The sequence below is a fragment of the Myxocyprinus asiaticus genome, chromosome 1 (assembly GCF_019703515.2).
Source record: "Myxocyprinus asiaticus isolate MX2 ecotype Aquarium Trade chromosome 1, UBuf_Myxa_2, whole genome shotgun sequence".
Classification (NCBI taxonomy): Eukaryota; Metazoa; Chordata; class Actinopteri; order Cypriniformes; family Catostomidae; genus Myxocyprinus; species Myxocyprinus asiaticus.
In genome coordinates, this window is record NC_059344.1 from 41,720,441 (window position 1) to 41,744,070 (window position 23,630).

The following is a 23,630-nucleotide window of genomic DNA, read 5'->3' on the forward strand; positions in this document are numbered from 1 at the left end:
TTAACCAATGAAAAGACAAGACTGATAACAAGATAATCAAACAATGAACCAATGAAAACAAGACACATGAACAGGGGAAACAAATGAGAGGATCACATGACAAGATCACATGAGGGAACAGGAAATCATATGACATGAACCAGGAACAGGAACTAAACTCCCAAAATAAAAGACATGAACACAAAACATGAACAAAAACACATTTAAACGTGACAATATGTAGCCAGTGGTTTTAAAGAAACAACACAGGACACAAAAATATATTTTTGGGGTTTTATTCTGATGGCTGTTAAAAAAAAATAAAATAAAAATAAAAATAAAAAAAATGTTGATGGGCCATATTGTATTTTTTTCTTTTTTTTTAAAGAATAAATAAAATAAAGAAACTGAAATCAAATCAATTCAAAATCAAATCAAATCACTTTATTGTCGCACAGTCATATACACAAGTGCAATGGTGTGTGCAATTCTTGGGTGCAGTTCCGATCAACATAGCAGTCGTGACAGTGATGAGACAGTAACAATTTACAATAACATCAAATTAACACAGCACAATTTAAACATCTGAAATACACATAATTACAGTAAACAATATACAAATAATAACATGCACTGTACAGTATACAATACGCACTATATAGATACACATTATTCAATAAAAATAAAAAATAAAAAATATCTAAAAAAAAGTATATATAGTTTATATAGAATGTACAGTATTGTACTGTATTGACATTCAGGCTGTCGGTTGATAGTCAGTTGTTAAGAGAGAATATAATATTATAATAATAATATAATTTATGACAGTCCGGTGTGAGATATAAGAGTAAGGGTAATAAAGTGCAGTGCTGATGAATTTTGATCGTGGGAGATCAAGAGTTCAGAAGTCTGATTGCTTGGGGTAAGAAGCTGTCATGGAGTCGGCTGGTGCAGGTCCTGATGCTGCGATACCGCCTGCCTGATGGTAGCAGTGAGAACAGCCCATGGCTCGGTTGGCTGGAGTCTCTGATGATCCTCCGAGCTTTTTTCACACACCGCCTTGTATATATTTCTTGGAGGGAGGGAAGCTCACCTCCGATGATGTGTCTGGCAGTTCGCACCACCCTTTGCAGTGCTTTGCAGTTGTGGGCGGTGCTATTGCCATACCAGGCGGAGATGCAGCCAGTCAGGATGCTCTCTACAGTGCAGGTGTAGAACGATGTGAGGATGTGGCGGTTCATTCCAAATTTCCTCAGCCGTCTCAGGAAGAAGAGGCGCTGATGAGCCTTCTTCACAACGACTTCAATGTGGATGGACCATGTGAGTTCCTCAGTGATGTGGACACCCAGGAACTTGAAGCTGCTGACTCTCTCCACTGGTGCTCCATTGATGGTGATGGGACTGTGTTCTCTGTCTTTTCTTCTGAAGTCCACCACAAGCTCCTTTGTCTTACTGACGTTGAGGGAGAGGTTGTGCTCCTGACACCAGTGTGTCAGAGTGTGCACCTCCTCTCTGTAGGCTGTTTCATCATTGTCAGTGATCAGATCTACCACCGTCGTGTCATCAGCAAACTTGATGGCATTGGAGCTATGCGTTGCCACACAGTCATGTGTGTACAAGGAATACAAGGAGTGGGTTGAGAACACAGCCCTGTGGGGCTCCAGCGTTGAGGGTCAGTGATGAGGAGATGTTGCTGCCTATTCTAACCACCTGGCGTCTGCTTGACAGGAAGTCCAGGATCCAGCTGCACAGCGAGCTGTTTAAGCCCAGAGCCCGGAGTTTCTCATCAAGCTTGGAGGGCACTATGGTGTTGAATGCTGAGCTGTAGTCTACAAACAGCATTCTCACATAAGTGTTCTTTTTTTCCAGGTGGGAGAGAGCAGTGTGTATTGTAGATGCAATGGCATCATCAGTGGAGCGGTTGTTGCGGTAAGCAAACTGCAACGGGTCAAGAGAGAGAGGCAGCACAGAGCAGATGTAATCTCTGATTAGTCTCTCAAAGCATTTGCTGAAGATGGGGGTCAGAGCAACAGGACACCAGTCATTTAAGCAAGTTATTTTTGATTGCTTTGGAACAGGCACAATGGTGGATGTTTTAAAGCATGTGGGGACTACAGACAAAGAGAGGGAAAGGTTGAAAATGTCCGTAAAAACACCAGCCAGCTGGTTCACGCACGCTCCGATGACGCGGCCCGGAATGCCGTCTGGGCCTGCGGCTTTGCGGATATTCACCCGTCGGAAGGATCGTGTTACATCCGCTACAGAGACGGAGAGTGAACTAACCCCTGTAGCTTCAGCCGCGAGAGCTATCTCCGCGAGGGCGGTGTTATTTCCCTCAAAACGAGCATAAAAAGTATTTAGTTCATCCGGGGGAGAGGCAGCGGTGTTCATGGCGGAGTTTTTATTCCCTTTAAAGTCCGTGATGATGTTAATTCCCTGCCACATGCTTCTAGAGTTGGTGGTGTTAAACTGTCCTTCAATCTTGCTCCTGTACTGGCGTTTTGTGGTTCTGGTTTTTCGGAGGGCAGAACTGGCTTGTTTATGCTCCTCCACATTCCCGGAATTAAAAGCGGAGGTCCGCACATTAAGTGCCGCACGAACATCATTATTTATCCATGGTTTCTGATTCGGATAGATCCGTATTGTTCTGGTCGGAACCACGTCCTCCACGCACTTTTTGTTGAAACACATTACGCTATCAGCGTAAAGCTCGATGTCGTCATCAGAGGTGGACTGGAACATCTCCCAGTCCGTGTGATCAAAACAGTCTTGTAGCATGGAATCTGATTGGTCCGACCAGCACTGGATCGTTCTGAGGGTGGGTGCTTCCTGTTTCAGTTTCTGCCTGTAAGCGGGCAGAAGCAGAATGGAAGAGTTGTCCGATTTGCCAAATAGTGGGCGGGGGAGGGATTTGTAGCCATCCCGGAAGGGAGAGTAGCAATGGTCCAAAACCCGATCCCCTCGTGTGTTGAAACTAATGTGCTGGTGGTATTTTGGTGTGACTGATAGTAAACTGGCTTTATTAAAGTCCCTGGTCACAATCAATGCTGCATCAGGGTGCTCGGTTTCCTGCTCACTTATACTCCCATACAGTTCCTTGAGTGCCCGGTCTGTGTCGGCTTGTGGGGTAATGTACACAGCTGTGATAATGACCGCTGTGAATTCCCTCGGTAGCCAGAATGGTCAACACAGAAGCATAAGAAATTCCAGATCAGGAGAGCAGAAAGACTTGATAGAATGTACATTCCTCTGATCACACCAGGATTTGTTGATCATAAAACATACACCACCTTCTCTGCTTTTAGCTGAGAGGTCTTTCGCTCTGTCCGCTCGGTACACAGAGAACCCCGCAGGTTCAATGGCTGAGTCTGGAAGACATCCACTCTGCAGACATCCAAGTTTCCGTGAGGCAGATAATGCAGCAGTCCCTCGTATCTCGTTGGAAAGAGATCCGCGCTTTCAGCTCGCAGAGCTTGTTATCCAGAGACTGAACATTTGCCAGTAGAATAGTGGGTAGCGGGGGTCGATTTGCGCGGCTTCTTACTCTGATGAGAACGCGGGCTCTGTTTCCCCTTTTCCTTTTGCATTTCCGTGGCCGTGCTGCCCAGACAAAGGGCTCCGCTTGCGTGTTTGTAAACAGTGGGTCGGCATTGAGAAATTTGAAGTCCGGTTTACGGTGTGAAATTGCTGAACCAATGTCCAAAAGTGTTTGTCTGTTGTAAACAATAAGGCAGACAACATCCAAGACAAAAAACATAAGAATTGTGAACAAAACAAACAAAACACTACTATGTTGTGTCGGAGCTTGCAACGCAGCAGCCATATTCAGCGCCATCTTGAGTCTCCGGCAAGTACAATGAGTATTCAAAAATGAAAAACAGAAATGAAATACGGAAATGAAATATGGTTCAACAAAATATGGTAGAGGATAATGTCAACAGGGCATTAGCCTACCCACATGCCTCAACACATATTTAATACATGCTTATATCATTCACAGCACCCTATGCACTTAAGTACTTGTTCAAACCACTCAAAGCACTTCACGCATTCAACACATGCCCAAATCACCCAACGCATTCCATTCATTTTTGAACCAGGCTCCAAGGACATGCACAACAGTTCAAAAAAATAAAATTCTCACCACGTTTCCACACAAAACACGAACCACACCTACCCACTAAACTAGAAAACACTCTGGGCTATAAATCATTTAATGTGATATGATTAATTCTAAATGTACACATCCAGTCCTCGCATGTGTGCAAAACATGGTCAAACTCCACACATGCAATCCATATGCATCCCAAGAATTCTCAACCAATGAACAAAACTGCTGCAGATGAACAAGGACAAAGTAAATAGGTGAACAGTCAGACACAATCCCACTTTTATTTATCAGTGAAAGATGGAAAAACTTTGTCAGAGAAATACCTTTTTAATGGAATCTTTTTTGTTTAAATGAAATCCAGATGGGACTAATAAAAGTATCATCATTTCCATTTTTGTATGACTATAGGAATTAACATAATATTCTGAATATAATTTACATGAATATATTTATCATCAAAGCTCAATAATTATCAAAACTAAGTGAAACACTGTTGATGTTACAGTATACTATTAACATGTGTTTTACTCATTTTACTCATATTTCCTGTGTGTGATATCTCAGTTGTTATGAAACCTCTGATTCATTGAACCACATATGTTTTGTAAATTTGTACATCATTTGTGCTTTTCTAAGGTTGTTCAAACATTTAATTTTTTTATGCTGACAATATGTCAGTATTGCATCTTTTGATGTCTATGCAAATGTATGTAAACGTACTGTATGTGTGATAGAACAACATTTTACATACTAATACCTAAGAATTATAATGAGATCTGCATACTTTGCATGCAGCGTGTTGGGCAGCCGGTCCCAAGAGGGCTGGGAGTGGCAGAGAGATGGCAAGACATAGCTCTCTATGTATGAGGAGAAATCTCCTTCAGGTCGGTGTTTTTCCGCCCGGTGGATATCTGTAGGGATTTATGACATGTCACCTCAGAGCTGGTGGGAAGGTGATCTCTTAATGTCAATTTTAGCAGCCCTACATGTCAATCTCCGACAAGGTTTTACTCAACAAACCACACTCGTGGAAATCCACATATTAACCAGGGAAGAGAGGTGGCATATTTGCAGCCTCAGCTGTCTGGGATGTGAAAGTCAAGGCACAATGGCAATGTTAGAAATGCTGACTTAGCCATGAAATCTCAGGGATTGCCATTTTTGAGGTTTAGAGAAATCTGGCAAAATTGGAATTATTAACCCTAAACTTATATATATATATATATATATATATATATATCAGTTGAAGTCAGAAGTTTACATACACCTTAGCCAAATACATTTAAACTCAGTTTTTCACAATTCCTGACATTTAATCTTAGAAAATATTCCATGTCTTAGGTCAGTTAGGATCACTACTTTATTTTAAGAATGTGAAATGTCAGAATAATAGTAGAGAGAATGATTTATTTCAGATTTTATTTCTTTCATCACATTCCCAGTGGGTCAGAAGTTTATATACACTTTGTTAGTATTTGGTAGCATTGCCTTTAAATTGTTTAACTTGGGTCAAACTTTTGGATAGCCTTCCACAAGCTTCTCACAATAAGTTGCTGGAATTTTGACCCATTCTTCCAGACAGAACTGGTATAACTGAGTCAGGTTAGTAGGCCTCCTTGCTCGCACATGCTTTTTCAGTTCTGCCCACAAATTTTCTATCAGATTAAGGTCAGGACTTTGTTGTCCTTAAGCCATTTTGCCACAACTTTGGAGGTATACTTGGGGTCATTGTCCATTTTGAAGACTCATTTGTGACCAAGCTTTAACTTCCTGGCTGATGTCTTGAGATGTTGCTTCAATATTTCCACATAATTTTCCTTCCTCATGATGCCATCTATTTTGTGAAGTGCACCAGTCCCTCCTGCAGCAAAGCACCCCCACAACTTGATGCTGCCACCCCCATGCTTCACGGTTGGGATGGTGTTCTTCGGCTTGCAAGCCTCACCCTTTTTCCTCCAAACATAACAACGGTCATTATGGCCAAACAGTTAAATATTGTTTGCATTAGACCAGAGGACATTTCACCAAAAAGTAAGATCTTTGTCCCCATGTGCACTTACAAACTGTAGTCTGGCTTTTTTATGGCAGTTTTGGAGAGTGGCTTCTTCCTTGCTGAGCAGCCTTTCAGTTTATGTTGATATAGGACTTGTTATACTGTGGATATAGATACTTGTCTACCTGTTTCCTCCAGCATCTTCACAAGGTCCTTTGCTGTTGTTCTAGGATTGATTTACACTTTTCACACCAAACTATGTAAATCTCTAGGAGACAGAATGCGTCTCCTTCCTGAGTGGTATGATGACTGCGTGGTCCCATGGTGTTTATACTTGCGTACTATTGTTTGTACAGATGAATGTGGTACCTTCTGGCATTTGAAAATTGCTCTCAAGGATGAACCAGACTTGTGGAGGTCCATAATTGTTTTTTTTTTCTGAGGTCTTGGCTGATTTCTTTTGATTTTCCCATGATGTCAAGCAAAGAGGCACCGAGTTTGAAGGTAGGCCTTAAAATACATCCACAGGTACACCTCCAGTTCAGTACACCTCCTATCAGAAGCTAACTGGCTAATTGTCTAAAGGCTTGACATCATTTTCTGGAATTTTCAAAGCTGCATAAAGGCACAGCTAACTTAGTGTATGTAAACTCCTGACACACTGGAACTGTGATATAGTCAATTAAAAGTGAAACAATCTGTCTGTAAACAATTGTTGGAAAAATTACTTGTGTCATGCACAAATTAGATGTCCTAATCGACTTGCCAAAATTATAGTTTGCTAATATTAAATCTGTGGAGTGGTTAAAAAATGAGTTGTAATGACTTTGACCTAAGTATATGTAAACTTCTGACTTCAACTGTATATATATATATACACAGTACTGAGCAAAATTCTTAGGCACCTAAGATGTTTATCAAAAACATTTGTCTTAAGATGGTTATTTATATCTTTAGCTGTAGTGTGTCAATAGGTAATATACATTTTAGAGTCCCAAACATTCCTTTTGCAAATAGAATAGAAGAACATATAGCCCTGCAACAGATGGCATGTCCCCACAGAGACCCCCACTGAACATCAAGTCAGTCTGGGATTACATGAAGAGACAAACGCAACTGAGACAGCGAAATACAGTGCATCCAGAAAGTATTCACAGTGCTTCACTTTTTCCACATTTTGTTATGTTACAGCCTTATTCCAAAATGGATTAAATTCATTATTTTCCTCAAAATTCTACAAACAATACCCCATAATGACAACGTGAAAGAAGTTTGTTTGAAATCTTTGCAAATTTATTACAAATAAAAAATAAAAATAAAAAAAATCACATGTACATACGTATTCACAGCCTTTGCTTAATACTTTGTTGAAGCACCTTTGGCACCAATTACAGCCTCAATTCTTTTGGAGTATGATGCTACAAGCTTGGCACATCTATTTTTGGGCAGTTTCTCTCATTCTTCTTTGCAGGACCTCTCAAGCTCCAACAGGTTGGATGGGGAGCGGCAGTGCACAGCCATTTTCAGATCTCTCCAGAGATGTTCAATTGGGTTCAAGTCTGGGCACTGGCTGGGCCACTCAAGGACATTCACAGAGTTGTCCCATATCCAATCCTTTGTTATCTTGGCTGTGTGCTTAGGGTTGTTGTCCTGTTGGAAGATGAACCTTTGACCCAGTCTGAGATCCAGAGCGCTCTGGAGCAGGTTTTCATCAAGGATGTCTCTGTACATTGCTGCATTCATCTTTCCCTCGATCCTGACTAGTCTCCCAATTCCTGCTGCTGAAAAACATCCCCACAGCATGATGCTGCCACCACCATGCTTCACTGTAGGGATGGTATTGGCCAGGTGATGAGTGGTGCCTGGTTTCCTCCAGACATGATGCTTGCCATTCAGGCCAAAGAGTTCAATCTTTGTTTCATCAGACCAGAGAATTTTGTTTCTCATGGTCTGAGAGTCCTTCAGGTGCCTTTTGGCAAACTCCAGACGGGCTGTCATGTGCCTTTTATTGAGGAGTGGCTTCTGTCTGGCCACTCTACCATACAGGCCTGATTGGTGGAGTGCTGCAGAGATGGTTGTTCTTCTGGAAGGTTCTCCTTTCTCCACAGAGAAACGCTGGAGCTCTGTCAGAATGACCATCGGGTTCTTGGTCACCTACCTGACTAAGGCCCTTCTCCCCCGATCACTCAGTTTGGCTGGCTCTAGGAAGAGTCCTGGTGGTTCCAAACTTCTTCCATTTATGGATGATGGAGCTCACTGTGCTCATTGGGACCTTCAATGCTGCAGAAATTTTTCTGTACCCTTCCCCAGATCTGTGCCTCAATACAATCCTGTCTCGGAGGTCTACAGACAATTAATTAGACTTCATGGCTTGGTTTGTGCTCTGACATGCACTGTTAACTGTGGGACCTTATATAGACAGGTGTGCGCCTTTCCAAATCATGTCCAATCAACTGAATTTACCACAGGTGTACTCCAATCAAGTTGTAGAAACATCTCAAGGATGATCAGTGCAAACAGGATGCACCTGAGCTCAAATTTGAGTGTCATGGCAAAGGCTGTGAATACTTATGTTCATGTGATTTTTTTTTTTTTTTTTTAATAAATTTGCAAAGATTTCAAACAAACTTCTTTCACATTGTCATTATGGGGTATTGTTTGTAGAGTTTTGAGGAAAATAATGAATTTAATCCATGTTGGAATAAGGCTGTAACATAACAAAATGTGGAAAAAGTGATACGCTGTGAATACTTTCCGGATGCACTGTATATAGAAGAACTGTGGCAAATTCTCCAAGAAGCTTGGAACAGCCTATCTGCCAACAACCAAGAAAACCCAGTTGTCCCAAGGAGAATTGGTGCAATAGGCAAAGTTTGTCACACCAAATATTGATTTAGCTTTTTTATGTTTATTAGACTTTGGATGATGTTATTTAAAAAATGAAAACTAATTATGGCATTATTTTTGAAGAAATCCTCTCTATGCAACATTTTTCACAAGTGCCTAAAACTTTTACACAGTTTATATATATATATATATATATATATATATATATATATATATATATATATATATATATATATATATAATGATAGTCAAACATAGGACTTTAACATATTATGTAATGCTTCAGTCTCTGTCTCTTTTTTTATAAAGGTCATCCATCCCTCTCACAGCATCACTTTGATTTCTGAAAGAGATGCAGTGGATAAAGGCTTTGATATATAAAATTGGAAAATCAAACAAAGCTGAAACAATGTTTGTTTCCTAGAAAGATCTAAACTATGACTATTCTTACAGCTTTGTCTGAGATCAAAAGCAACTACAGCTATTCCTCACTGAGTCTTTGTGTCTTTAATCACATCATACATTTGACCATAGGTATGTCAGTTTTCACCTTACATTACAAAAGCTTTCAGTGATCGAGGATATTGTTTTTATAGATAAAAAAAAATAATAATAATAATAAAAGATAATAATAATAATAAATCCAATAGTGGAGCAACAACAGGGTCAGAATCAACAAGTGATCTTAGTAATGAATGTACAATACACTGTATATGGTGATTTTTTTTCTAAAATGTCCTGGAAACGTACTGACTTAAATCTAATCATGCATATTCTCTTCAGATCTTTAGACATTCTAAGATAATACATTTAATTGTTTTGTGGAACACTGTGGTCAACACACAACACTGAAACCTGACCTAGATTTATATTTACCTCACAACAGGATAGTTTTTGTAAGTTTTAATAGTAGTGCATATTCATGAACTGCAATACAATACTTTCTCACCATGAGCTCAGGGAGTGATCCAAAAATTGCCTTCAGAAGCAGTAAGCTGTCAAGAGAAGATTTGATTAATGTGCAAACAGAGATTCAAGACAAAAGCCCATGGGAGCTTTGGATCTTTCAGGGTTCTCAATATATCTCACCCTCAAACTTCAAGTCACTGAGTTAAATAACCCCTTATCATGAAGTATGACTGATCAACCATGGCTCATATAAATATTTTAAGATGCATTTACAAATTAAGAATGCATTTTGTCAGACACAATATAGCAGTATATTTTACAGCCTGGTGTTGTGGTTTGTAAGTGTATTGTTGGTCTTCCTCCTGATCTATATGACCTAACTGAGGTAATCTGTGACTGTGACTGTTAAAAAAATAAAAACAACAACAACAACAACAACAACAACAACAACTATCAAACAGGAGTAATCAGGTGAAATATTTCAGTAATTGACCCTTGCTGCATCTTAATGATTGTGTTTACATTTGTTGTGGTAGTGCAGTTAGTACCCCAACCATGATAGCACTTTGTCAATTGCAGTCAAGCACAATGGTGAAGCATGTTCGAATGACCCGGGTCAAGTAGATGATGGAAGTCTCTCAATCAATCCTACAATCAATCGATTTCAATGTGATTTACAACATGCGATTCAGTTTTTTAACTCATGCCACTGTAATATAATTAAAGCTGAGAATGACCTATTTTAGTCTCCTTGTGTGTGCTGTCCAGTGCCAGTTCGTGCTTGTGTATCCAGTCAGTCTTTAATGTTCCAGTCGATCTAGTCTTGTTGGTCTGTTGGTCCTGTTTTTATTCCCTTCCCTACCTCGGTCTGGTCGGTCCTGTTTCCTGTTTCCCTGCCCCAGCCTGGATTATATTTCCTTTGTTTTTTCCCCTTCGGGGTAGTTTATATTTATTGTTTTCCCCCCTTGTGGGAGTTTGTGTTTGTACTAAATAAATTCCTTTATTTTAACTCTGCACTTGGGTCCTGAGCCTCTCATTCCCTACATGCTGATATTTTATTTATTTATTTATATGAACCTCCATACAGCAATAACTTTAAAAACATCATCCTTTTAGGAGAACATTTAACTTGCTTTTAGCATTCCTCAGAGGACATTTAACCTTGAAACTGCAGCGATGAATGTATTGAACCATGTCATTTTACGCTGGTTACCACATTATTTTTATGAAATCAGTTTAATTAATTGAATTAACTGCATATCAAAATTTGCTGAGAAAATGCCCCAAATAAAGAGAATTCAATATAAATAATAAATATGTAACACTTGGGACATTTTCCAGGAGTGCTGGCAGTGACTGGGGAATGGCCTTCGTGGCCAGGAGCGCTGGTGGCGACTGGGGAACGGCCTCCATGGCCATGAGTGCAGGCTGCGACTGGAGACAGGGGCTCTTCTCCTCCTCCTCCTCTTCCGGATGGCCAGAAGCACTGCTGTGGGAATGACCTCTGTGGCCAAGGACGCTGGCACTGGGATGGCCGAGGCTTCAGGCGCTGGATCTGTGATGGACGAGGCTTCAGGTGCTGGCTGTGGGACAGACGAGACTTCAAGCGCTGGTTTCCTGGACAGACGAGGCTTCAGGAACTGGCTAGTTGACCGTGGCAGGCTTGGGCACTGGAACGTTGACCGTGGCAGGAGTGGGCGCCATACCACACAGTGTAAGGGGAGAATGTGAGCCTTAAAGCATAGTCAATGGATTCGACCAAGCAAAGTTCACATCTGCCTCCTGGCAGACAGGATTTCACAGGCTCATTTAGTCCAAACCAATAGCAGTCCTTGAGACAAATATCTCCCCAATTGAAATCCTGGGCGAGACTGCAGAACTGCTCTGTATATTGTTCCATGGTATCCCCTCCTTGTCTGAGAGACAACAATTGCCAAGCCGCTAGATCCATAGTCTGGCCAGTGGTTCTGTAACGTTTGTAGGAACGAGGCGTGAGAAGGAGGATCTATGTGCAGGCTTTTTTTAATTAAAACTCAGAAAACTAAACACAAGGAACTCAAAACATAACCAGATAACAAACCATTACATCCATACAGGTTAAAAACTAACAAAGACAAAGAGAACACTAGGGCAATAGATACACAAGAAATAACAAGGTTAATGAGACACAGCTGGTATCAATAAAGGGGAACACAGAGAACAGAGAAACAACAAGGAAAACACTGAACTTTAAACTAAAAGTCTTACTTCTCCTAGCAACCTCTAGTGGCCATTAGGGCAAATGTCCCAAGTGTTACCAAGTGTCCGAAAATTTTGAAACATGTCAAGTCATTTTTATTTGTATAGCGCCTTTCACAACTCACATCATTTCAAAGCAGCTTTACAGAAGATCATGCATTAACAGAAAATGAAACTGTAATATCTAAAATTTCTTAGAGTCATCATTGTGTAGTTTGATCAAATATGATTGTGAATTTTGTTTAAAAATAAGTAATTAAATTATAATTGTATTTATAACCCCAGTGAGCAAGCCGAAGGTGACTGTGGCAAGGAACACAAAACTACATAAGATGTTGGTTAATGGAGAAAAATAACCTTGGGAGAAACCAGGGTCACTGTGGGGGCCAGTTCCCCTCTGGCTAACTTCATGAATATAATGCCAATATTACTTATGTATAGTGCAAGTCATGGTTTAAAATGATTAATCTATGTGTTAAGGGCCAGTGTTTAAACAAAGATTTTGTATAAACTGTAATATTAATGACTAATGTCTTTGAAGTCCATCCTGGATTAACTGCAGAAGTTCACATAGATGCAATCGTCCTTGTTAGTTGGCTGATGAAGGGTTTTGTTGGCAATTAATTGATAGTCTATGTATTCCATTTTAAGAGTGTAGTCCATCATTAGACCGAGGTGATTTAGGCAGAGATCAGTTAGGTGCATCGCAGTTCAACCTGGCCGGTAAGTTCGGTGAGTTCTATCCTAAATCCAAGGTTCAGACAATGGCATATGAATTATCCCATGTGTTATGGTTGGAGTTGGCATCAGTTCATCCTCTGAAGTCCATTGTAATAGACTGAAGTGATGTTTGGCAGGCATCGGCTGCATTTAGTCATCATCACTCAGCAACACGTAGCAGTGGAGTCCAACACGAAGTGGGAATGGAGCTGGATCCAGCCAGTTCTGGTGACCTCAGGATAGGAGTCCCAAGGTTGAGACAGGGAAAAAAATAGAATAATATTAGCATAGATGCCATATGCTAATATTGTAATTTTATGTTGGTGCCCACGCCTGCCACGGTCAACTAGTCAGTTCCTGAAGACTTTTCTGTCCCAGAACCAGCACTTGAAGTCTTGTCTGTCCCACAGCCAGTGCCTGAAGCCTCGTCAGTCCCAGAGCCAGCGTCCTCGGCCACAGAGGTCATTCCCACAGCAGTGCTCCCGGCTGTCCAGAAGAAGAGGAGGAGAAGAGCTCCTGCTCTCCAGTTACAGCCTGCACCACAGTGGCCGTTCCCCTGCTGCTGCCAGCGCTCACATACATGGAGGCCCTTCCCCTGCCACTACCAGTGCCATATATATATACAGCATTAAAAACCATTGCGATTCGGCCGACAAACTGCCTTCATCATAAGAGTAGTTTGTCTGCCGCTACGTTTTGGTATATAATCAGAATTTCCACAGAATCCCTCAACAGTGCAAATGAATGAGGAACTAATGTCTGATTGTCAGATTCATCAGCCAATCAGATTGATTTATTTGTTATTGGTGGGTGTGATCTTTAGGATACGTCAAGGTCAAGGCCTTCTAGCTGGACTTGAGTGACGCAATCATGCTTTAAGTGATGTATGTAATTCAAGAGCGAAAAGCATAAGATCAAGCTGTCTGACGAGTCGACTGTCACTGCTGGTATTGCCATTGAGAAAGAGATCCTTATGGATTTAAAAACATGAGATGTTCTGCATGACCATGTGATTGCTTAATTTATTAAACAGGAAAGGAGGGCTGATTTTCACTTCAAGTAAATTGGTAAGTGCTTTTTGCTTTGTTATAGCAACATCAGGAGTTTTCTAATTGTAAATTAGGCTGCTTGAGCATTCAGTGTTGAATCAAGTTTTGAAAAGTAGTGCTGCCTTCCATTCAACTCGGAAAGTCGGATTTTACAACATGTCGACACTCAAGGAGATATATAAAGTAAGTGATAAACATTCACTTTAATTAATATCGATAAATGAGTTTGTTTCCACATTACATGATATTAAACAGGTGTATAAAACATGGTAAATTATAATCTCTTTTGATAATCGTACACCTGAAGCACAAATGCTAGCGCTTCAGCATTGTTTATCAGTTGGGTTGCTAGGAGAACTCTCTAATGAGAGTCAAACCCCTGCTAAGCTAACGGGAGCGTTGCAGTTTTGTTTCCTTAAACGTCATCTTCTGAATATCGGGGAATGGAATGCATTTATGGTTGGAGATATCAAGTAGGAATATCCCACATCCAATTTAAATGGAACGCAGTATAACCATGTACCCTGACGAAACGAAATTTTTGCAAGCAACATTTAAATCGCAAATATTATTACATAGAGTTTTCCAGCTATTATAGACCTCCTTGGTAGATTCATATGAACAATTATGATTTTTTAATGTCTGTTTGAGAGACGTTCATTTCATGCTGCAGTTAAAATTAGGCTTGCTTGAGCATTAAGTGTCGTTTCAAGTTCTGGCTTTCATGCGTGGATGTGTTTTAAAATGGCAATTGGTATTATTAGTTAGCTGCAACATAATGTATAATTCCCAAAGGCATAGGGTGTCTTATTCATGGTGAAACTGTGTTTTCTTAATGGCATGAATCACACTGAAGGCCTAGACTTTAAATGCACAGCCCGCCACTGCTGAGTTTATATATACAGTTATTATATTTACAATTCCTGTACTTACAATTGTTTTTTTTTTTTTTTTTCATAAAACAGAGTAATATTGGCACATTCTTTTAGAGACACTGAAGAGCCTAAAAACTAATTTACATTTGACGTGATAAATGATTAAATAAATAAATATTATGTTTTATCATGCATTTTTAAACATGCAAGCTAAGTGTTTCATTGTGTAGTAACGCAATAGCTTAAGTTATGGAGAGATGTTTATATGCCTCTCTCTCTCTCTCTCTCTCTCTCTCTCTCTCTATCTCTCCCTCCCTCCCTCCCTCTCTCTCTCTCCCTCTCTCTCTCTCTCTCTCTCCTTGCTCTGTCTTTGATAGTACCATCCATTTTTCATGATCAATGTAATGTCAATGAGTGTAAAACTAATACACCTGAGAGCTGAGAGAGGGCAGATGGTAACAAGTTGCAAACTGGATGAAATCAAACAGACTAGCATAAATATTCTACTGCTCTAGAGATTGAAACCTTTTAAAAGTGGAGCATAGAAGGTGTCCCTGTTATTTTCAGCTTACATAATCAAAAAATGATTGGAATATGGTTGAAAAAAATGTTTTACTAACTTTTGCAAGTGGTACTTTGCCTTGTTAGGCTTTGTAATTTAATTATTTGTGATTACACAAAGCACATACTCAGAAAATACTAGTATTAGAGAAGAACAAACTGCACTGGATCGAAATTATAATGATAATATACAAACTTATAAGTTGCCAAAATGTTTACAGTCTTGTACTGCATAAAGATGAATTAGTGATTTGCTAACTGCAGAGAACTCAGTCGTCTAGAAAGTCCAGAACAAGTGGAAGACAACTGTGCTAGATCTGTCCAAACACATCTGCACACCAGCACATCGTGATAATTAGGCAGAGAGACTTTAATACTTTAATCACAAAATTGTGAGCCTAAAAAACTGAAAAAAGAGAGCATTTCAAACTCGCTCTCTGCTGAGAGAGCCAAGGACTGATTAAAAAGTATACTCTAAACTAATTAAACCTGAGAGAACATGTCAAAGGGCAAAGCACAGACACAATTAACTAGCCAGACTTCTCATGCGTACTGCTGCAAATGATGCTTTGTGCAAGACTGAAATAGCATGCATTGAAATCTCTGTGCATTCATCCACTGCAACATAAATTTTTCCTTCGCTCAGTGTCAGACAGCACCCTATGATTACTCCAGAGGTGAACCTTGATTACATCTCACAATGCCACTGGACTCAATTTGTGATTAAAATCAGCGTCCACTCACTTGGAAAGATTAATACATTGATACTAATACTTCAGCTACTAAATGGCACCTCAAAGTGATGTTTTGTTCTAAACAAGCATGTGCACCATGGATCACATGGAATGCCTTAGATGATTGTTTGAAATAAAAAGATAAACACTGGAGAGAATCAGACACATGGCATCAGCGTTTTGTGTACTACATGACAATTATACTAAAGGCAGGCAACTCATTGAATGAAATAATTAAGCCCATACATGAAGGGCTGGATTGAAGAGCAAAACCAGACCAGTCCTAAGTAAAAAAATTATAATAATGTTTTTGGTTTGGAGATGTGACAGGACATAGTCTCACTGGACTGCTTTTATGTGGAATGGTGATTCTGGAAAAGCGTGTGTTTTGCATCTGATATTTCAGAAGACATAATCATGCCATAAGGGAATTTTGCAGGCAACCAAGTCCTCTTCTCTCACTGTTGTAGAGAACAGTAGTACAGCACATACAATAAAACACTAATGATCTGTCTATAGAAGGGCTTCTTCTCAACCTCTGGACATCCATCTACAATGATGCAGTTGTTAGTAGTTTCAAAATGTCAACTGCAGTTTCAGCCTAACCTCATTATAATTTGAATGCGTTCATATGTAAAATTTACATGCACCTATTTGTATGTCTGGAAAGACGCTGAAATATTAAACATGGATGTACTGACAGCATCTAAAATATAAACATTTTTACGTATTTGCAGCTTCAGAACAAAATATTTACAAATCCTTTGTATTATAAATATATCATATATATAGTAAAATATTTACTCTTTAATAGATATATTAGATCCCTTAACCCTATTACCTACCCGTAAACATTACAGTGATAATAATTTTAGTAACAATATATTATTTAGGGAAGTCGTATCTCAAAAGTGGAAATGACACATTAAAGTATTTCGATGTTATAAGATAGCATTGTGTGTGGGAACACTTTCAATCTGCTGTTTTTTTATCGACTGATTAAAATTTGTGCTAGTTTTATGTCTCTCATATCACCCCAACGTTTCTTTCTTCTCACATAATGAAATAATTTCAACTCAATTCAATGTTGTGTGTTCATTTATTTATTTGGTTAGCATCCGTGTAATAAGCAGGACAGTGTTCAGTCAGCTGGTCGTTATCGCACAATAATTTTGGGTTACTGACAGTCTCCCCTACTAGGCTCAGTTGCCTTAGAACTGGTAATTGCTTCATACTGGAAGTGCATGCAGTATAATTTGTACTAATGCAGTTTCATACTACGCAGAGTAGAGTTCTGGTAAAGACTAACTGGGCTTTGGCTCAAAAAAGCATCTAGCCCTCAGTTCTTGGCATTTGGTCAATACTTAATTTGATCAACTGTTGTTGGTCTTGGGTGTGTTGTACACACAAGTGAAGTTGACACCAAGCTGACCCAACTTCCTTAAAGGCTGAGATATGAAATGGTTTGTGGTTGATTGTGCACCCTCTTCTTTTCATTAACAGCAGCTGAGCTCTTGAAGTACTGGGGTAGGTACTGTGGTGAAGAGCCTCCGACCAGAACGTATTGATTTTCTACATATGACACTTGCAAAAGAGGTTTTGCCTTCTATCAGATTCTCTGCAGGAGAACTAGCACCAAAGTGCTTTCATATTTCTCAACTGCTGTATAATTCATCAGCTTGACATTTCTCTCCATCCAAAGCTGGGTTATTGATGTAAATGGCTGTTTAGTCAGAGGACTGACCACATCTCTGAGCCCTTCAAGCAATGCATTGTTCACTTGAAGTTTGCAAAGTAACTTTTACTCTTACAGTCTTTAATTTCAAATATCTTCCTGAGATAAAAAAATAAAATAAAAAAATAAAAAAAGCCAAAAGCCAAAAGCATAACCTAAAATGTATTAATGAATTATTCTGGTGATATTTTTAACATGTAAGGTTCTTTTTACCCATAGGCTCTGTTTTTTTCTTTGTTTTTTGTTTTTGCTCACCATCAGTGTCTGTTCTATTTGGTCATGTCCATCTCATTTTCATCAGGGTTGCTTTAATTAGCATTGTCAATACGTCAAACCTACACTATCTGCATTTCTTATGATGAATATGCATGAATCCATGATTGCCCTACGGACCAGTAAGACCACTAGGGCAGGTAAACACATTAGAGCCGATGCAAAAATGTATGATAGGAGATGCCACTTGTCAGTGAGTCGGCATCATGTGACCAATCCTAGGGTATTGGAACTCTCTAAAACAACATGCCGACTTCCCGGGTGATCATGTTTATCCCTTATAGTTTGGAAATGTGTGGATATAAAAAGTAATATATATTAGGATCTCTGTAGCTTCTGTGTTCTGAATAAACTCACAATAATAACTGAAATCTGGTCATGCTGAAAACTTTGTGATGGAAATGTGTTGACAATTGTTTTTTTTTTTTTTTTTTTTTTTTTTTCCATTATCCAATATTATTGACACTTCTAAAACTTTTTGGTATCAAGCTTTAACTTGGATCAGCACATGGCACAAAGACATTTACTATTGGATCAGTGGATAAATCCTTTATGGCGCACTGTCAAAAGTTTGAAAGTTGTCAACAATATTAATAAGTGTGACAGGGTGGTCATATGGTGCCTGTGTATTTCCACCGCTCCAGTGATCTGTGAGAGAGGCAGAGTGATATTCTGTTCTATATCGCTTGACTTCCATAAAGATGTCCTTTTAATAAGGACATATGCCATTTTCCAATTTATTACCTAGTCTGCTTAGAGAATGCCAAGGATGAATATTCGGAAAGTACTTCTGAAGTCATACAGTATTACCCACTTCATTTAAATTATTTTTAATTGACCGGCCTGTTCCACAAAAGTAGAACAAAAATAGAGCAGCATTTAGCATAATTAAACTTTGGTTTTTACATATGTAGAGAGCTTATGCCTTTTCTTTAACAGAAGAGTAATTCTACTTGCATCATGTTTTGTGAAACACATGCATTTTACTAAGCAACAAGACAAAAATACTGATTAAGAAGTACCAAATCAAAGAAATATTTAGTTTTATAGTATAATTCTAACCCAGAGCATAAAAGTACAAGAAAAAAAAAAAAAAGATTGAGCACAAATGTAATCTTGTATGGATTTATGTTTTTTTTTTTGTTTGTTTTGTTTGTTTTTTTTTTTTTTTTTTTTTTTTTTTAAGTTGCTTTTAGTTTTAGTGTACATGATAAATCCACTCTTGCACAGTAATTGACAAGATCAAGAGATTTTGTTATTCATGAAAAGACTCTAATCTCAGATAGGATTGAGGATAAATTCAAATCTTTAAAAAGGAGAGTGGAAAGAGGGAGAGGATTATGGCGCATAAGCCTTCACTTTGTTGGAAAACACTGCAAAGGACATATATTTAAAATTCTATCAACAAAGGATTTCAGTAACTTTTTTATATATATAAATCATGCTAGGTGAAGGGATAAGAAAAGAATGGAAGGGAAATCACTGAAGCCAGGAAGCACTCTAGGATCTGGTTGAGCGCAAATGGCAATTAAGGCATACATTCTTATTGATAACAGTTCAGCACAATATTCCTCACCCTTACATAAACTTCTACACATGTGTTTGATGCCAAATGGGAGAATTGTTTTTATGAATAATTTTTTTTTTTTTAAATAAGAGCGAGACAGAGATTTCATATAAAGTGATCATGAACTCTGACATCCCTGGAATGAAGTATGGTACTTAAGAAAAGTTCTGCCAACAAGTATTTATAAAAATATATTTCACAAAGTAGGAAACAATACATGGATATCTTAGATTACAATACAGAGAGTAGCTAATTAAACATACAAGTTTATGAGCATTAAAGCACAGTAGAAAATATGATTTGCATGAAAGTCTATTTTATATATACTGTCCATTCAAGAGAATTGCAATATATTGCATCAGTACAAACAAATATGCACGTAGCTCCATTGTCGTTCAGATCACCATGTGCAATAGCTAACGTGCATAGACAAAACCTTCACTTCAAAGAAAAGCTAAGAAAATCAGCAATGACTATGTACATCTCTCTCTCTCACTCTTTTTTTTTTTTTTTTTTTTTTCTAATATCATACAGTGCAGCACATTAGCATGTCTGTTTCTGTATCTCTTTACTCAATAGATTCTGATATGACCATTTTTTTATTTTAAAACAACAGGGGTCAAACATAAACAAGAACTAAATGCTTCCAGCTATTGTGCTTAGAATGATCACTGTATATAGTATGCAGATATTATACACACACACAGAGTCAATAAAACATTGACTTATCTTTCCTGGTCAAGAACAAGTTCTCAGTGGTTTTCACAGTTCAGTTTAGTTAACAAATCTCACTGTGAAGTTCAGTACAGCTTTTAAAAGAAAAAAACAGCCTCACGATGAGTAATGTGGCAGAATGAAACAAAGCTGAAGTGGAGAGAAATTAAAATTAAAATGTTAAATAATAATAAAAAAGTTAAAATAATACAAATAAGTATTCTATTAAAATAAATAAATAAATAAATAAATTATAAAAGGTACAAATATACTCATACCTGCAGCACAACAACTGTGATGAATATTTATATATTTATATAAAACATACACAATAATGAAGAAACACCATACATTTTCCAAAAGCATTTCAATACGACTGCATTTAATGCTTGCTTTTGTAAAACAAAGGCCTCATTGTTGTCCTCAACATTTCACATAGTCTAATTATCGTTGAGTGTGAACCACACTTAAAGCATGTGAATACAAAGGGTTGTATAAAGCAAGCCACAAGGCTTTTCCAGTTTACTCAATAAATCTGGCCAAGAAGTATCAAAGGGTCAGAATTTACCTCAGCAGGCAGATCCTAAAGCCAGTGTAATGCATGTTCATTGAGCTCACATTTGTTAAATCACACATACATTCATAAGTAATGTAGACCATATATTGCTATTTAGTTTACCTTCTTCTTTAAATATTTCCTTATCTGAATGGCTGATTGACGGCAATAGATCTGTGTTTGCTGGGGAGTGGTGTCATTTTGAGGCCTCTGCAGATCTTTCCTTCAGAGCAGCCATGCTGGGCTACAACATGTCCGAAAGTACTCTTTCCTTTCAGTCTTGTCAAGCGACTACCAATGCCTCTAGCGGTCACAGTGAACAATAAATACCCAAAATACTGCTAGACACTCAATGACAGTAATCTAAACTCACACTCCACAAGAATCATTGACCTCCTACTATAGACACTGTTTAGTTCTGACATTACAATGCACTCTGATGTGGTAGATGACTAATGCTATTAGGTCTCTCTAACAAGTATAAAAAAGGTGCCCCAACCCCAGCTGTGTCTAACATCCCATAGCATAATACACAAGTTATGTGGACAAAAGTATGGTCTGTGGTGGTTGGAGGTCAAGTCTCTTTGTCACTCTCACCCACAGAATAGAGCTCTCCCAGTCTTCTGAAGCGTGGACCCCACTCCCTAAGGTAGTCATAGTTCTGGTCAGAGTCTGAGGAGGCTGTTTCGAGGGAACTCAGTGAGCCCGCGATGGAGCCCCTGCCCTCATAGCCGTAGATCTGGATGGAGTCATACGGGGGAGCTGTGGGGTCATTGTCTGCCTCATGAAGCCGAACGTTGATGAATTCATCGACATCTACTCCATTTGGACCGGTGTGCTGCCCCTGTCTAGGCATGAACTGCAGGTCAGGCTTAATGTCCTTCCTAGGAAGATAACCGTTGATGCCATCTGGGTTCTGCAGGGTGGCAATGTCAAAGGCCTCCGTGTCCTCCTCACCGCCTCCCTCGTCGTCGTAGCGAATTATATTCTCCCTCACATCCTCGTCATCTTTGATGATTAGAGGCTCATTCTTGTGTCTCCTCAATGTCACAAACAAGACCATGATGACTGTAAAGCACAAACACATGCACTTAGAAATCTCTACCTTTGCCTTGTAGTCTCTGAATGTGTCATTTTTCTATTCCATTCATCCTTTCAATTATTTATTTTATTTTAATTAAGCACACTTTCAACTCATATTTTAGATGCAAATCACAAAATGGAATTCATATGTTTAAAGGAGTAAGGAATCAAAGATGCAGCTAAATGACCTACCCAAAAGTAGTATTATACAAGCTAGAATAGCAATCAGAGCTCCCATGCTGAGACCAATGGGTAGAACAAAGGCCTCAACGTTACAGGACTGCACGGTTCCTTCCCTGCTGCACCCGCAAACTCGGATAGTTAAAGTGTTCGTGCTGCTCATTGGAGGATCTCCGTCGTCAGTCACAACGATGGGCAGGAGGTACGTCTCCTGTTTCTGTCGCCGAAAGGAATTATGCTTGGCAAGAACACTGATCGAGTTATCTGGGGAGAGAAAAAGTTTGGCTGTGAAATCCAATCCAAGACATAGGCAAATAACACATTACATTTACAGTACTTCCCAATAAAGACAGTGTATTTTACATACTTAGACAATAAACTAGATTTTGATGTGTTCAGATCAATTAAATGTGAAAATTTTCATCTCTGCTGTCAATCTCTTGGAAAGGTTATAGCAGAAGTGGAAAGGTATTGAGGAAGTGTGCCTGGGTGGCAGAGAGTCAGAAAAAGAAACAGAGCAAAGTGCCAGTGCTTCAATGATGGCACTTACCAGAAGCTGTAACTTCATTCTATGCTCTCTTCATACCTCAAATCATATGATTAACCTCTCCATTCTCTCAAGAAGCACCTTCAGTTGATACATGGTAAAATGTCCCTCTAAAAAGCCTTCACTTTCTGCTGTATTCTCGCCATTTTATTTAAAAAAAGAGAGCAAATAAAATCAGCTTCTGAGTAAAGGTTTAGATAATACATCAGAGAACAAAATAACCAAGCTTTGAAAAAGGCTTTTTTTTTTATCATTTAATAGAATATTGTGAGCATCCATGGAAATGTTTATTGCTTCCTATAAAGGTGAACATCAGGAAGTTCATAGTTTGAAAGTATGAATGAAAGGACATCACATAGCTAACTGGAACAAATATTGGTAAACCGAATAGGGTCAGAATTTAATTTCCGCTTATAAACATGCTAATGAAAAATGTAAATATGGCTTTCGTTTTGTTTCCCTGAGCTAACAAAGCAATTATTTACAAATGCTGTGAGCTGATTTATCAACCTAATTAAAGTACCATATTTTTTGTTATATCATTATGTGTGAAACACATGTTGTCCTCTGAACTAACTTGTCTTATTTCAACAATGAATATTCGCTTTTTATTCATAGCTTTGCTGATCTGACTACGTTTTCAACTTTCTATGCAATACTACGATCGTTAAATTAAACTTTTATATGTTTGAATGCATTCAAGCACATACAGTACTAGTCAAAATATATTCTACAGTCATACAGTATAGCAAAATGTAGGCTTATATTATCTAAAACACCTTGGGTTGTGGCAGCATGTGGTAGCTATTATGTTGTGCTCCACTGTTCCATCTCTTTTTTTAGGGCACAACGCCCTGAAGCATAACTCATCTCTTTTGGGTCAAGATATCTAAGGTGGGCCTTGCAGTTCCCGGCTCACCTCTGCCTCTCCATTTTACCAGCCACTGCAATTACAGTCA

The 23,630-nt window shown here is 38.8% G+C and overlaps 1 protein-coding gene across 1 annotated transcript in view; it reads right to left on the reverse strand.

Annotated features, from left to right (window-relative positions):
* Positions 1-19,217: 19,217 nt before the first annotated feature.
* Positions 19,218-23,630, reverse strand: part of LOC127446520 (cadherin-8-like) — a 151,689-nt gene continuing 147,276 nt past the window's right edge. The window contains exons 11-12 of the mRNA XM_051707508.1: positions 22,137-22,388; positions 19,218-21,929 (exon numbers count right to left, since the gene is read on the reverse strand). Coding sequence (XP_051563468.1) covers positions 21,436-21,929; positions 22,137-22,388 — 746 coding nt within the window. The 3' untranslated portion in view covers positions 19,218-21,435. The remainder of the gene's footprint in view (positions 21,930-22,136; positions 22,389-23,630) is intronic.